This window comes from Selaginella moellendorffii, unplaced genomic scaffold (assembly GCF_000143415.4).
Source record: "Selaginella moellendorffii unplaced genomic scaffold, v1.0 SELMOscaffold_1, whole genome shotgun sequence".
NCBI classification, from domain to species: Eukaryota; Viridiplantae; Streptophyta; class Lycopodiopsida; order Selaginellales; family Selaginellaceae; genus Selaginella; species Selaginella moellendorffii.
Window position 1 is genome coordinate 2,130,090 of NW_003314262.1, and position 13,279 is coordinate 2,143,368.

At 46.2% G+C, this 13,279-nt stretch overlaps 6 protein-coding genes and 1 long non-coding RNA gene across 9 annotated transcripts; 3 read left to right on the forward strand and 4 right to left on the reverse strand.

Moving 5' to 3' along the window:
* Positions 1-2,170: 2,170 nt before the first annotated feature.
* LOC112348066 (cytochrome P450 71A1-like) lies at positions 2,171-3,750 on the reverse strand. The gene is made up of 2 exons (XM_024680047.1): positions 2,862-3,750; positions 2,171-2,791 (listed from the first exon to the last, which is right to left on the reverse strand). Exons 1-2 carry the CDS (start codon positions 3,723-3,725, stop codon positions 2,171-2,173), a joined length of 1,485 nt encoding a protein of 494 aa, XP_024535815.1. The 5' UTR covers positions 3,726-3,750.
* A 2,215-nt stretch (positions 3,751-5,965) lies between these two features.
* Positions 5,966-8,302, reverse strand: LOC9657217. The gene has a single exon (XM_002961897.2). The coding sequence runs from the start codon at positions 8,300-8,302 to the stop codon at positions 5,966-5,968; it is 2,337 nt and encodes a 778-aa protein (XP_002961943.2).
* A 313-nt stretch (positions 8,303-8,615) lies between these two features.
* On the reverse strand, positions 8,616-9,870 carry LOC9630092 (probable aquaporin TIP-type alpha). The gene is made up of 3 exons (XM_002961898.2): positions 9,856-9,870; positions 9,572-9,725; positions 8,616-9,513 (listed from the first exon to the last, which is right to left on the reverse strand). Coding segments are annotated over exons 1-3 (984 nt in total). The 5' UTR covers positions 9,858-9,870; the 3' UTR covers positions 8,616-8,685.
* A 48-nt stretch (positions 9,871-9,918) lies between these two features.
* On the forward strand, positions 9,919-10,254 carry LOC112348007. The gene is made up of 2 exons (XR_002992924.1): positions 9,919-10,009; positions 10,061-10,254. It is a non-coding gene; the product is annotated as an uncharacterized LOC112348007 (long non-coding RNA).
* A 70-nt stretch (positions 10,255-10,324) lies between these two features.
* Positions 10,325-11,242, forward strand: LOC112347995. 2 transcript variants are annotated; one of them, XM_024679824.1, is made up of 3 exons: positions 10,325-10,941; positions 10,992-11,051; positions 11,137-11,242. In XM_024679824.1, exons 1-2 carry the CDS (start codon positions 10,340-10,342, stop codon positions 11,017-11,019), a joined length of 630 nt encoding a protein of 209 aa, XP_024535592.1. In that variant the 5' UTR covers positions 10,325-10,339; the 3' UTR covers positions 11,020-11,051; positions 11,137-11,242. The 2 variants fall into 2 exon arrangements, with proteins under 2 accessions (XP_024535592.1, XP_024535596.1); XM_024679828.1 differs by having other exon boundaries at positions 11,007-11,051.
* Positions 11,243-11,614: 372 nt separating this feature from the next.
* Positions 11,615-12,498, forward strand: LOC9657218 (14 kDa zinc-binding protein). Its single transcript, XM_002961429.2, has 5 exons — positions 11,615-11,846; positions 11,902-11,959; positions 12,009-12,098; positions 12,161-12,278; positions 12,365-12,498. Exons 1-5 carry the CDS (start codon positions 11,704-11,706, stop codon positions 12,430-12,432), a joined length of 477 nt encoding a protein of 158 aa, XP_002961475.2. The 5' UTR covers positions 11,615-11,703; the 3' UTR covers positions 12,433-12,498.
* LOC9657219 (thioredoxin 1) lies at positions 12,100-13,260 on the reverse strand. Of its 2 annotated transcripts, none has more exons than XM_024679848.1 (3): positions 12,849-13,260; positions 12,515-12,726; positions 12,100-12,442 (listed from the first exon to the last, which is right to left on the reverse strand). In XM_024679848.1, exons 1-2 carry the CDS (start codon positions 13,170-13,172, stop codon positions 12,523-12,525), a joined length of 528 nt encoding a protein of 175 aa, XP_024535616.1. In that variant the 5' UTR covers positions 13,173-13,260; the 3' UTR covers positions 12,100-12,442; positions 12,515-12,522. The 2 variants fall into 2 exon arrangements, with proteins under 2 accessions (XP_024535616.1, XP_002961945.2); XM_002961899.2 differs by having other exon boundaries at positions 12,100-12,457.
* Between the last annotated feature and the right edge of the window lie 19 nt (positions 13,261-13,279).

Consider the following 13,279-nt stretch of genomic DNA (forward strand, 5'->3'; position numbering starts at 1 on the left):
TAATATTTTTTTACCCCTTCAGAATAATCCTTGCCTTGATATCCAACTTTGTGGCAACAAAAACAATTACCCTCCACCTTCTCTTTCTCTTATTAATCCAAACAAAGTCTCTTAACCTTATTGCTATCTTTATTTTCTGAGCCATGACGTGATAATAGTTGTTTCTTCCCTGAATATGAAGCATTAGTTGACTAGTAACCAAAAATAATGACTTAATATATAATCCATAAAAATTTGAATATAAAAAGAAAGGGCTTATAGATAAAAATGCACCTCATTGATTAAAGGTTTTGGGATATTTGGTTAAATATATTTGAATTTAAATAGAGTATTGGGTTAAATGACCTTCTAGAAAGTTCAAATTTAAGAACTTACAATTATTATATTAACTACCCTATAGACCATCCTATTGACTAAATTTGACTAAGTTGACTAGTGGTTTAGGCAAAAAGATCTGTGCCTTAGTGATAGTATTATTCAATGTTGCTAAAAAATCTTTTATAACCTTCTACTATACATTTACTAAGCTCAAACCTTTGATAAAACATTACACTTTTAGCAGCTTATTATAAGTGCCCATAAGACTAAGGCAAAAATTAAAGAATTTACAAGTATACACATCCAAAGACAAAGTCCTTTATATGATTTCTAACAGCTGATTTATGAGATCAACCTCTTCAAACTTCTTGATAAATGAAGCACAAAAAACTTTCATCAAATCACTCTAAAAAGTTGGCTTTTAATTAACTTTGATGTAGTTCTTCCATCATGAAGAAACATGATCTGTAAACTTCATTACAAAAAAAATTAATCTTCACATTGTCTTCACAAAGGTTGTAAGATCAACAACTTTCTCACAACTCCAAACAATAATCAACCTTTTAGTTTTTTTTTTAGAAAAAAAACATTTGATGATGACTTCCATTCCACAATACCATAATCCTTTGCATATTTAATATATCAATAGTAATCATGGAAATGAGATTGATTTAACCTTTAAGGGTCTAAATCTTTAATGAAATTGATAAAATCCTTAACCCCTTTAATGCCACTTTGAACTTTAGTAATTTAGCATCTTTGTTGCATAATGAAATTATCAAGAGTCTCTTTTATAGCCATCATTATTAATGCTATACCTCTCATTATGATCAATATCCCACTTATTTGCCATCCCCAAAAGAATATACTTCTCCAATACCAATGAAACAAATAAGGAGGCCAAACTCACAAAAGTGTTAAATCCCAGGTCATAGGATATTCTTAAAATATTTTTATGGTTTGTGTCAGTTAAGCCCATGGAATGGATAATCTTGTCTTAGAGAAACAAAACTATAGTATAGGTGGCATTAAATTACCAATGAAATAGTGAGAATGAACATTGTTTTAGTATAAAAGATTGGTATATTAATAGTGCCTTTGGGTGGTTGAAATAAAACTTAAACACATAAAACATTTAGACCAAATGTAAAATCAATGTAACTTTTAGGGTTTCAATAAAGTTGAGTGAAACTGCATTTTGTCCATGATTGTAGGAGGCATCAATTCTAATGGTAAGGCAATTTGGATTCATTGGAATCCTGGATTGTGGTACCAAAGGCAAAAGATTGAAGGAAGAAATCCAGTGTATGAGCTATATGTTACTGATCATCAAACTTTTTTTTACACCACAAATCAGCTTGATTGGAGGGGCCTTCCAATTCTCTCTCTGTTGTTGTCTCGGGCCTCACCAGAGTTAAAGCTCTGTATAGGATGAGATGAGACATGAAAGAATGCTAGAGCTCCTGGTCAGGGCACCATAGGTCCCCCTTAGCACGCTTGAACTGTTAGTCCCTTGCTTGCATCAGTCAACTCAGGTCACACTTGGTCCTGATGATCTCCCAATCCTTTCCTGGCTGCACTAAGTTTTAGCGCGGGGAGTGGTTTGGAGACACTTCCCGAGCACTCTACGACTCGGCCTTTGTGCCCAGTGTGGAAAAGATGTTCCACGAGATGCCATCTGCTGGAAGATCTCACGAAGCACTTGTGCAACAAGACGAAACGCCCTGAGCGCCACCAAAATTAGTGCCGCGCCTAAACGAGATGAATGTGTGTATCAGAAAACGACATCTGACTCGAATGATAAGGAGCTACTGATATTATCTCACGAACCCTAAGGTCCCTGGAGGAGCAATTATGCAGGAATCAGAAGGTGCTCCTCGATTCTTGGAGAGGCAACAAGCAGGAGCTCTGAAGCCAAGTGCGAGGTCACTGTTCCCTTGTCCTCTTCCAGACAGATTTTTCCTTCGGGGTTCCAGTTGAAGGCTTGTAATAGTGAAGCCAGAACGAAACCCATTGAACGCAGCGCCAGAGGGTAGCCTGGGCACCTCCTTCGGCCTGCTGAGAAGGGAATGACGTTGAAGTTCTGACCAATTATGCCGGCTTGGTTCTTCAAGAAACGCTCCGGTCTAAACACCTCAGGCTCGCTCCAGTATGTCTGGTCACGGCCTATTGCCCAGATGTTGATGAGCATTGTGCATCCTGCTGGGATTCTATAACCATTTACCATCGCCTCTTTCCGGCTGAAATGAGGAAGGGCCAACGGTAACGGAGGATGCAGACGAAGAGTCTCTTTGACAATGGCTTCAATGTAAGGCAAGCTCATAAGATCGCTCTCTTCAACAAGCCGGCCTTTTCCAATCACTTTGTCAAGTTCATCCTGGGCTTTCTTCACGACTTGAGGATTGTTGGCTATTTCAGCCATCATCCATTCGAGTGCTGAGATGGTCGTCTCCAGCGCTGCAGCAATCATATCCTACCAAACAAGAACAAGTTCAGGACTTCCCGGTAAGAGCAAAGGTGGTCTAATGCGACAATCTACTTACCGCTAGTAATGCCACAATGGAGATGTCTTCTAGAGCATCTTCCTTCTCTAGCGAGATGAGGACGTCCGTGAAGTCCTTCGGAACGAACTTGTCCGAGCCGACTTGAGCTTTGTTCAGCTTGTGTTCCTCGATTATGTCGTCAATTATAGCTTTCAGTGGTGGGAGGAACTTGTTTTGCATTTTCGCATTCATCCCATGCAGATCGAACCGATCCAGTGCGGGAATGAGCTGCCCCACATTCAAGTTCAGAGCCTGAGACGACATCTGATCAAGGATTCCCACGGCTGCTTCCAAGCCTTTCTTGCCAAAGAGTGTCAGGCTGGTGTTACCAGAAACATAATTCCCCATAATCTTTCGCACCCTGACAGGCTTCCCTTGTTTGTGGCACTGGAGAATTGACTGGATTGCAATCTGAAGCTCGGACCTCCTATAATCCGTGCTTGAATTGACCATTTTGTTGCTGAACAGATGCATCACGCTTATCTTTCTCATCCTCTTCCACAAATTGCCGTAAGGTCCAAATACCATGTCCTTCCAGTCGAAGCTGAAGAGCCTGAAGTACTCAGACCTCCCCCGATCAGCAAACTCCACATCGTGGACCTTGAACACCACCTCTGCTGTTCTTGCATCGTTGACCACCAGGAAGGGCACCATCCCAATTTTCAGGTAAATGAGAGGCCCATATCTCCTGCTCAGCTCAGCGAAGTGCCTGTGGAGTGGCTGCCGAAGACTGAAGAGCGATCCCACAATGGGAAAAGAAGGCGGACCTGGAGGCAAAGATTTAGAGCACAAGAAGCGGTAGCAAAACAATCCAAGTGCAGGAAACCCAAGAGTTGAGAGCAAAAAATGATCCATTTCCTTCATACCATGAAGAGCAAGACGCCTTTCGATTATATACCAAATAGCAACTCAGATTCCCCTCACTAAGGACGCTTAAAGTCAGACGCTTGAAGGAATATGGGTGTAGCAGCAGGATCATTCGCATCTATTCATTTGTGTCGTCTTCACTTACGGGTTTTTTTTTATCAACTCTTCCATTATAATAAAAGTTTTATGGACATCGCAATCTTATGTCATGCCAGCATAAGCACTTAGCTAGATAAAATACATCATTGAGAGCTCCTCCATTGGACTCTCCATCTCTGTGACAATGACGTTCCCTAGCATCACAAAGCAATGCCAGCATTTATCGCGAGAGTTACTACTCAAATGGATCCATGGGAGAGTCAAGGTGGTGGACTTCTATGCTTGTTTCTCCAGGAAAATCTTGGTTGCTAGCAAGGATTGATTTGTTCCCATGTTGTTTTTTGTTCTTCCCCATATGAGCGCATATGGAAACTACATGTTTTTGGGGTCATTGGGTGTCTAGCTGGAGCCATGAGACAACAAATTGCCATGTTTTCCATTCTTTCTTTGAAAACAATTTCTTTCTGGACAACCTGGTCACCGGTATTTTAGTGAATGCAAAAGGGTATTGGATATGGAACACCCATTTCCTTGTTTCCTGAATTGCTCTACTTACATAGTCATGCTACTGGAGGCCTCAAGTGGGCTTTTGATTCCTACAGGCTAGTTCCTTTATCTTTGCAGAGCTAACTCCCAAAAGAACTTTTCACGTTGATGGAATTGGAAGGCGTGAAGTCAAGGTGCAGCATAGAGCAACATGGATTTTGCATGGAAACAAGTAGATGCTGGCAATCTGTTACTTTTGCATCTGTTGACAAGGTGCTGGTGCTTAAAGAGAATGTTTGCTGTATTTAAGTTTATTTAGTGGTTTTCTTAAAGTATTTTGATATTCTGGGATATTCTATTGTCTTATTAATTTTGGTATTTATAATCTATAACTTTCCTAAACACTTATTCTACCATTTAATAGTTGATATATAATAGCATTAATCTTGTGTTTATAAATTATTAAATTTGGAAAGGCATATTTTTGGCTTGTATAGCTTTTACCCTAACATTATAAAGTATGAAAGTGTAGAGCTAGAAATAAACACTCACAACATGGTTACTAAAAGGAAGTTATATAGTTACTTAAAGAGATACTATATGGCTGTTTTTTATGGAGTATAATACAAAATTAAAAGTCAAATGCAAATTTAAAGCTCTCACCAAACTTTATGGTAACATATAATTATAGTTTGGTAACATATAATTATTAAAAATATATATATATAATTTATCTTTATGTTTACCAATGTGTGATGCATACTAATTTGACTTCATATGAACTTCTCTACTTGTAAAAATGTTAAACTTCTCATAAGTGTCGTTAGATACAATGCACAACGAATTTTTCTATACCAACAATAAAAATAACAAAAATAACTGCAGTATGCAGCTAGACATAACAGCCATATAATTATTATTAAACCAAACCAGTAGTGCAATAAATTATTTTAAATTAAAGACTTTGATGCAATATTATAAACTTATACATAGAGAACAAGTCTAAAATACCCAAAACTTTCAATAGAATTGGGGAGCTGATAGGCGACAAACTTGCTCCATAAGATCCTATACAAACATCACACATGAGCTCTGTGATCCTCACCAACTACTGGAGCCTTGTGGAGCGTATGGCTGGAGGTCTATATCTTTGAGCATCGAGTTCACTGAGTCCACAGAGTTCATGAGCGAGTTGCACCTGGTGATGGTGCTGCCAAAAGGAGGGGGTGGGGGCTGGAGTGTACTTAGCCTAGTGTTCTCTAAGTAATCAGCTGTATGGTGTGAAAAGAAAAACCATTAAAGCACCTAATGTTGTGTTCAAATGTCGTAACTGCGATTAAGTGGTGCCATCAAGAGGGAACTTTATATGATCAAGAGGAAATTCCCAAAAGTGAGAGAAAATTCCATTTCCAGGATTTGAACCCGGGTCGCCTGGGTGAAAGCCAGGTATCCTGACCGGACTAGACGACAATGGATTACAAAATCTTGCTTAAATTACAAACGCATTGAAATTTGCAGGAGAAGCGCCAAAACCTTGCATTTCAAATTTTGGGGTTAGGGTTTATTCTGGGCGAGGTGAGCGCCACGCGATCGCGGTCTCTGAATCTGCGAATGTTCGAACTGTAACAGTGACAAACCAGGTACAATCTCGACTAGTGATGGTCTTTGTCGACTTCTTCTAAAGCTAAGCTGATAAGTTCTTCCATCGCTTGAGCATGCAGTGTTAATCCCATCGCTCCTGAGAAAGTGATGAAGTTGTCCACGTCTGAGATGGTATCAAGCATCCTTTGCAGCTGTTCTTTCATTCCCTGGGCTCTGAACGCGCGGATAAAGTAGCCATCTCTCTTCATCAGCGCCAGAGCAAGCTCCACAGTGTGCCGTCGAGTTCTAGGCAGCTCCAGGGACGCTTCATGAAAGGTTAAGTTCATGACTTTAGAGACTAGTTCTTTTCTGCCGTTCGAAAGAATTTCTGTGCTAACGGGCACTGTTGATGCAGCTAGACCAAGGAAAGCTTCCAGCTGCTTTCCATGAGCTTGGGTGATTTCTTGGAGGAGCCAAGAAGTTTCACTGGCGATTTCTAGTTGCTCGTCGTGACAGAGGTATGGCCAGATACTTCTCAATATGTTCCCTGCACAGGCACTTACATCTTGGTTCCCAGCTTTGAGAATGGCGATGAAGCTTTCGAGCATTTGATGTGATCTTATAACTCGGGAGGAGTTTTTGGAGCTCTTCAGGACTAAAAGGTACACAGCCTCTCCAGCCTTTAAGCGCACTGTGAATTCGATGCCTTCTTGATCGTGTTCGTCTTTAAGAAATAGAGCTAGAAGGCTGTGAACTAGCCCGCCAGTTCCTGCTATGTTCTCCTTGATGCCATCATCTAATGCCAGGCTTGTGATGATGTCCACAGCTAGACCCCGGAGAACTGGATGAGCTCCACAGTGCTGAAGAACATCTCGCAAGTTCGGTAACGTAAAGACAATTTTTGTGATGTCACGTTTGAGCGCCCTCCCGTGTTCTCCTTTTGTCGACACTAGCCTTTGAAGCAGCTGGAGTGTCTTTTTGAGAATTTTCTTCTGGCTTTTCTGGCCCAGTGCTTTTTCTCTGCCTTTGATCTCTATGTTTGCTACGAGAATGGAGAGTAGACCCCGAGTATTTCCTATCTGAACGCAGTTCTTGTCGTCCTTTGCCAGAGTCTTGAGCATTCTCAACCCATGCAACGTGAGTTCGCTATTGTCAAACTCCAGTTCTTCATCGCTATCTCCCTCATCCAGAAGCAAAGTTAGAATACCTTCCAGTGCTCCAGCAATTGCCATCACCCGAAAGCTGTTGCTCTTGTGGATTACAAGTTGGCATAGAATTTTCGATGCAGATCTTCTGATTTCTTTTTCCTGCCTGTTCCTCCAGGTGATCATTTCCAGAAGGCGCTCGGTGACTCCAGGTGTTGTGCCAACCGTCCGTAAGGTGTCCTCCAAGAACTGCTCCTGCGTAATCAACGTCGAGAGCATGAGAACGCCACCGAGCTGCTCGTTTCCGCTGTTGGACTGGATTTTCGCAATGCTGTAAGTTACCAGATCCAAGTTTAGTCCGACAAAAATGCTTTCTTTCAGGCATTTCGAGTAGACGTCGTAAAAGAACTGGCGAATGAAGTCCAAGAGGTCCTCGCCAAGCTGTGACTTTCTGGCTACTTTCACCAAAAGCTCCTTCATTCTGAGGTTGTACTCCAAGTAAGCTCGCTCCGCCAGGAAAATGGAGGCCTCGACGAGTGACAAGGAGTAGAAGATGTTGAGGCCGGAGCCGAGATTTGTTCGCACCTGGTTGCTGCTGCTGCTGCTTCTGCTGATGACATAATCTTGCTGGATGAGGCGTGCCAGAGAGAAACCGATCGTGACAACGGCCGAGGCCAACTGAAGGACATGGAGGATGAAACTTATGCGACGGGCTGAGAAGTAACGGTGGGAGTAAGGGACGAGAGGAACAGTGTTCCAGGACCAGGTCCTCTTGACATGAAAGCCATCGAAGTTCACTGGAGCAGGAACTCGGAGACGACAAGCGTCAGAAGCAAAACTTTCATCACCTCGATCGGAGCTTTGCTGCTGCTCGCCGGGGATCACATGTATGTTGCTGAGAGCCGACCGGATCGCTAGCAGTGTGTTCGAGCTTGCCGACTTGAGCTTGGAGTGGAGCCGGACAGAGCCTCCCGCTGCGTGCTGCCATTCCAGCTCGTGACTTCGGCTGAAAACTCGAGTTCCTTCAGTGAGCAGCAGCGCGGAGACGACCCAGAAATCAAAAGGCTTGATATTGGTGACGAATCCACCGAGAAGAACCACCGTCGCCCACACAAAGGCTAACACTCCGAGACCTGTTGCTGCCTTTTCGAGAATCGCCAGCCTCAGTGCGACTATAGTCAGCTCTTGCTCCGGTGCCAGGATCATTGTTCCCGATGATCGTGATCCTGTTTGAGATATCTCCACCTCAGGAGGAGAAGCCATCATGGAAGATGCAAAACTCTTCAAGCTCTAACCGGGAATATTTAAGCTACGCAAGGCTTTTGCTTGGCAGGGAATGAAGTTTTGGAGGGAGAGTGCTGGTGAAGGATCGTTGTTTCACAGTCGCTTCCAACTGAAGCAAGCCAGCCAATGACGACGTGCTGAGACGTGCTACACTCGACGCAAGTAAGCGAGCTGGATTGATCAAAAAGGAAGCCGGACGTGGTTTATGCCAGGACGCTCGGGATGAACTATGAACTACGTAAGATCCTTGAAGCAGTCATCGCACGAGACAGACAACTTGGTGAGTATTTTGTTTGCTCTTTCTTCTTTTGTTTGTCGTGCTCAACACAAGTAGCAACAGCTGACACTTGTGTTGCGTGATGCTAAGGAGTCAAATTCTCGCTCGAAATCCTCGTTTCACTCGGCACTTGAGGGTGGTGGCTGCCGAAGGCCTTCTTGAGGCTGCTTATAAAGTCCTTTCGGCCGCGATAGATGTCAACGTGGTGAGGAGGAACCAGGCAGTAGACCACGGCAACCAGCACAGTAGCAAAGTAAGGAGCAACCCACCATAGCCAGTGTCCTCGCCAGAGCTCCTCATTGTGGCTTCCCATGACAACGGCCGGGCCGATACACCTCGCCGGATTCATCCCCGCTCCAGAGTACCCCAGGGCAAGGCCTCCGGACACGAAGACCAGCACACCAACAGCGGCAGCGATGAAAGTTGGCGCCAGGATGGCTCCAAAGACCGGAGCTCGGAACGGGTCCAGTGCCAAAGTCGCGACGATGAACATGAGGAAGAAGGTGAAGAAGGTCTCGGCGACGAAGGCTGAGCCGACGGGAAATCCCGCTCCGGCCGAGTTTCGGATGGTGCAGCCTCCCAGCGCGAACTTGTGCGCTACTTCGTGCGGGAGGACGAGCTTCATGCACAGGGAGCCGAAGATGGAGCCGATGCATTGAGCTCCCGTGTACATGACGACTCGGGAAGGGGAGACGTAGCCGAGCACCATGGCCATGAAGGTGATACAGGGATTGAGGTGGCCGCCGGAGGAGGGAGCCACCGAGAGTATGAGGAAGGAGATGACGAGGAAGTGGAGGACCGAGATGGCAGTCATGGGCGAGGCGCTTTGCTGCGAGCAGCTGACGATGATGAGGATGCTGGCGAAGACGAAGGCTCCGGTTGCCAAGCACTCGACGAGACAGGATCGCCACACCTGGAGCAAGCACGAACTTGTGTGACGGGATTGAGAGAGAGAGGTGGAGTGGTTTTACCTCGGCGCTGGTGAAGTCTTGGAGCTGGAGGAACTTGGAGAGGATCTGGAGGGCCGAAGCTTGTCTGGAATGGTAGTGGGGGTGCTGGCTCTCCGGAGGCTCCATCCCGTCATACACGTCCATCACTCGCTCGCCGCCGCCATAGCTCAGAGGCCTGATCCGGGAGTTTCCAACGTCTAAAGTCAGCGAAGGCGTCTTTCGAAACAAGTCGAGGAAAGATTTATATGACTTGAGAGAACAAGCAAAGCAAAGCAAAGCAAAGCAAGCAAGCAAGCGGTACGCACATTTTCTTTGTCTTGCTTCTCTTTTCCTTTCTCTGTTCTTGATGATCCGTCCTCCAGGGGAGAGCCAAGCGATGGCGCGCTTAAGAAGAGCTCATCTTTGCTCGCGAGAGAGACAGAGACAACGAATGAGAAACGCGAGCGAGAGCGAAGAAAGGTATGGAGCTCTTTAATACATTCTTGGTCGGAGAAGCTTTTCTTGTTCCAGAGTGCCAGGGATTCCAACATTTTTGCGCCAAGGGTGGAAATTTTCCAGGCCGGGGTTTGGTGTGCTGTGGTACAGGGTCACGCAAAGCACACGCGGAGGCCACAAATTCATGATCTCTTAACAAACGCGAAAAAAGCGCCAAGCCTTTTTAAATTTAAACATGGAGAATATGCTGCTGATGCTTTCCATCTTGACCTAAACGGATATTCGGAGAATATAGAGGGCTGGATTCGAACCCCCAACGGCAAGGGCGCGTTCCAAGGTTTTGAATGCGCGGCTATGGCGACGATGGGGATGGCGCTCGACGGCGCCGGCGCCGCTAGGGCCAGCGCTGCTCGATTGTCGCGGCGCCTAGCTCCAGCGGAGGTGAGCGCGTCTGGTCTAGGTTCTTTCCGCGGAGCGAACATCTCCGGCGGCGGCGCGAGGTCGGGGATGAGATTTCCGCGAGCAGGGAAGGTTTTGGAGGATTTGAGCCTCTGCCAGGTCCTAGCGGAGAAATCCGCCAGCGGCGGCAGCAGCGGGGATGACAAGGTCGAAAAGGAGGGATTTTGGAGCAGGATAAGCAGGGCTTGGAAGATCTTGTTTCCTCCAAGGCAAGCCATGTCCAATGCGCAGCTTGCCAAGCGGAGGCTCAAGATGATCCTCATCTCCGACCGCTGCTCCGTCACCGACGAGGCCAAGCGCAAGATCCTTGACAACATTGTGGGCGCTCTGGCCGACTTTGTGGAGATCGAGTCCGAGGACAAGGTCGAGCTCAACGTTTCCAGCAATTCCGAGCTTGGAACGCTCTACTATGTCACCGTACCCGTGCGAAGAGTGAGGCCAGAGTTTCAGGACTACAGCAAGGACATGGAAAGCTCATGGTGCTTGGAATCCTCTGGGTAAGTTTTGACTTTTTTTTTTCTCCCTGGACTATTTTCACTCGGTATAGTCTGTTTCAATCCAGCTCTCCGGAGTAACGCAACGCTTCAAGGAAATGACCACTGGCCAGGTTCGTTTTTACTACAGTAAAGTTCCTCAAGAACACCTCCGCGCGCTGGATCTAAAAACGTTTTGTCTTCTCGGATGTGGTTTAGGTCCATCCCGCATCGCGTGATTCACAGAACAATTCATTCTTCGTCGATTCGCTCGACATTGCTATTCGGTAATTTTCTTTTTAGAAAAATAGACAAAGTTCTTCCATATGGCGAGCAAGTTGCTCGTCCAAGCTTTGCTAATCATTCTAAGTTCCTCGATTGCCACCGCCAGCAGCAGCAGCAGCAGCTCCACCAAAACAGGTCCGAAGAGCAGATCAAGCAACCAGCAGCAGCGATCGCAGCTCCAAAACAGATCAGACAACTCGGAAGAATTCTCCAGCGCTCTTGGCTACCTCAAACAGGTCGGACGAACGATGGGCTGCTCGAGTAAGCCGATGATCTGCCTGGACAAGCGATTCAAGCCGGCGGGGCCGATTTGCTGCGGCTGGATTTGCGTGGACGTTACCAGGGACGTGAATCACTGCGGCCATTGCTTCCACCGCTGCAAGTACTCGCGCTCCTGCTGCCAAGGGAGGTGTAAGAACTTGGACCGGGACGTCCACAACTGTGGCTTTTGCGGGAGGCGCTGCCCAAAGCGCACCAAGTGTGTCTTTGGTATGTGTGGCTATGGAGGCTAGTACTCTGTTCCATTTTGACCTAATCCTAGAGGGTCGTTTTGACCTAAAAGACAAGTTTGCCCTAAAAGGAGGGTTCTTGGCGATGGAGGAGGAGCGATCGGCCAAATCGGCGGACGATGGCGGGACGACAATGTAAGCGATGGATCAATTTTTTGTTGGCCATGGAAAATTTAAGCCTTTGCCGCAGATTTGACAAGATTTTGAGCAAGGAGATCAATGCCACAATCGTGTACGAAGATGACAAGGTAAAGTACTTTAATTCTTTGTGAGGTTACTTCTTTCCATGCTTCACAGGCGCTGGCGTTTCGAGACATCGAGCCGCAAGCGCCGGTTCATGTCATCCTGATACCCAAGCAGCGTGATGGACTCACTCGTCTTGCGAATGTGAGAAAATCTCCATGTCTTCTTAGGAAACAAGAATTGGATTGTTTTTCTTCTTTTTCTAGGCCGAGAAGCGGCACCGAGAGATTCTTGGGCACCTTCTCTACGTTGCCAAGAAGATCGGCGAGCAAGAGAAGCTCCAGGAAGGATATCGCGTTGTGATCAACGATGGCCCCAAAGGATGTAAGTGGAGATCTTCTCAAAGAGACTTCGCTCGAGTTCTTTTGATCCAATTCTTTGTTCTCTCCTGCTGGATTGAAACGTACCAGGCCAATCGACGTACCATCTACACTTGCACATCATGGGAGGCAGGCAGATGAAATGGCCTCCGGGATAGAGCGTTTAGCCTGTGAGTTGGAACTCTAGAACAATAAATGTCGAGAAGAATTCAAAGCTAACGAGCGAGAGAAAGCGAGTACCTTGAATCTCATGCCGCCACTGACTGGAGAAAATCGTCCAGGTAACTTTTGATCTTGGCTTTGGTGATCGCTCCTTCTCTTCGACTTCCAGAGACTATTCCACCGTTTTTAAACATGACCAAAGTTGGGAGGCCGTAAAGCTTGTATTTTTCTACCAGGCCGGGGCTCTTGTCGGTGTCAACTTTGTAGACTTCGAGCTTTCCAGCATACTCCTGAGAAGAAAAACCACAAAGTTTTCCAGTTACTTCCACTGTAATCGAGAGGGAAAAACGCAATTTTTTTTAAAAAAAAATCACTCTTTGCTCTTTCGATCGAGAGAAGGAAGTGTTCTTACCTCGGATGCCCAATCCACCACGGGCGCCACGAGCTTGCAAGGTCCACACCACTCGGCCCAGAAATCCACCAGCACTGGAAGCTCCGATTTCAAAACCGCAGCCTCGAATTCGTCCTCGGTGAGATTCTTGGCCTTGCAAGAAATGCCGCAATCCTGCTTCCTCAGCCACTGTGAGCCGCCGATTGAGGCGATCGCACCGCGCCGGAGAGGAGAACCTAGCCGCCTTGAGAAACTCACGGAAATCCTGTGCTGCGGCGCCGGCGCCGGCTTGATCCTCGCGACTACGATCGGCGCTGATCCGCAAGCCGCGATCGAGGACGCCATTGCCAGTGTGGTGGCTGGATCACGCTAACCTAGCCCGCATTCCTGCGTAGAAGCGCTAGAACCCTATCTTTACTATTCGAATGGCCAGTAGTGGAAAGCATTTCCAT

Coding starts and splice junctions, on each gene's coding strand:
- LOC112348066 (XM_024680047.1), bottom strand. CDS start 3,725: ATGAAGGAAATGGATCATTTTTTGCTCTCAACTCTTGGGTTTCCTGCA. Junction 2,792..2,861: donor CCATTGTGGCATTACTAGCG/GTAAGTAGATTG, acceptor CTTGTTTGGTAG/GATATGATTGCTGCAGCGCT.
- LOC9657217 (XM_002961897.2), bottom strand. CDS start 8,302: ATGGCTTCTCCTCCTGAGGTGGAGATATCTCAAACAGGATCACGATCA.
- LOC9630092 (XM_002961898.2), bottom strand. Junction 9,514..9,571: donor AAGACTTCACCAGCGCCGAG/GTAAAACCACTC, acceptor TGCTTGCTCCAG/GTGTGGCGATCCTGTCTCGT.
- LOC112347995 (XM_024679824.1), top strand. CDS start 10,340: ATGGCGACGATGGGGATGGCGCTCGACGGCGCCGGCGCCGCTAGGGCC. Junction 10,942..10,991: donor TGGTGCTTGGAATCCTCTGG/GTAAGTTTTGAC, acceptor CACTCGGTATAG/TCTGTTTCAATCCAGCTCTC.
- LOC9657218 (XM_002961429.2), top strand. CDS start 11,704: ATGGAGGCTAGTACTCTGTTCCATTTTGACCTAATCCTAGAGGGTCGT. Junction 11,960..12,008: donor TCGTGTACGAAGATGACAAG/GTAAAGTACTTT, acceptor CATGCTTCACAG/GCGCTGGCGTTTCGAGACAT. Junction 12,099..12,160: donor GACTCACTCGTCTTGCGAAT/GTGAGAAAATCT, acceptor TTCTTTTTCTAG/GCCGAGAAGCGGCACCGAGA.
- LOC9657219 (XM_024679848.1), bottom strand. CDS start 13,172: ATGGCGTCCTCGATCGCGGCTTGCGGATCAGCGCCGATCGTAGTCGCG. Junction 12,727..12,848: donor TGGTGGATTGGGCATCCGAG/GTAAGAACACTT, acceptor TTTTCTTCTCAG/GAGTATGCTGGAAAGCTCGA.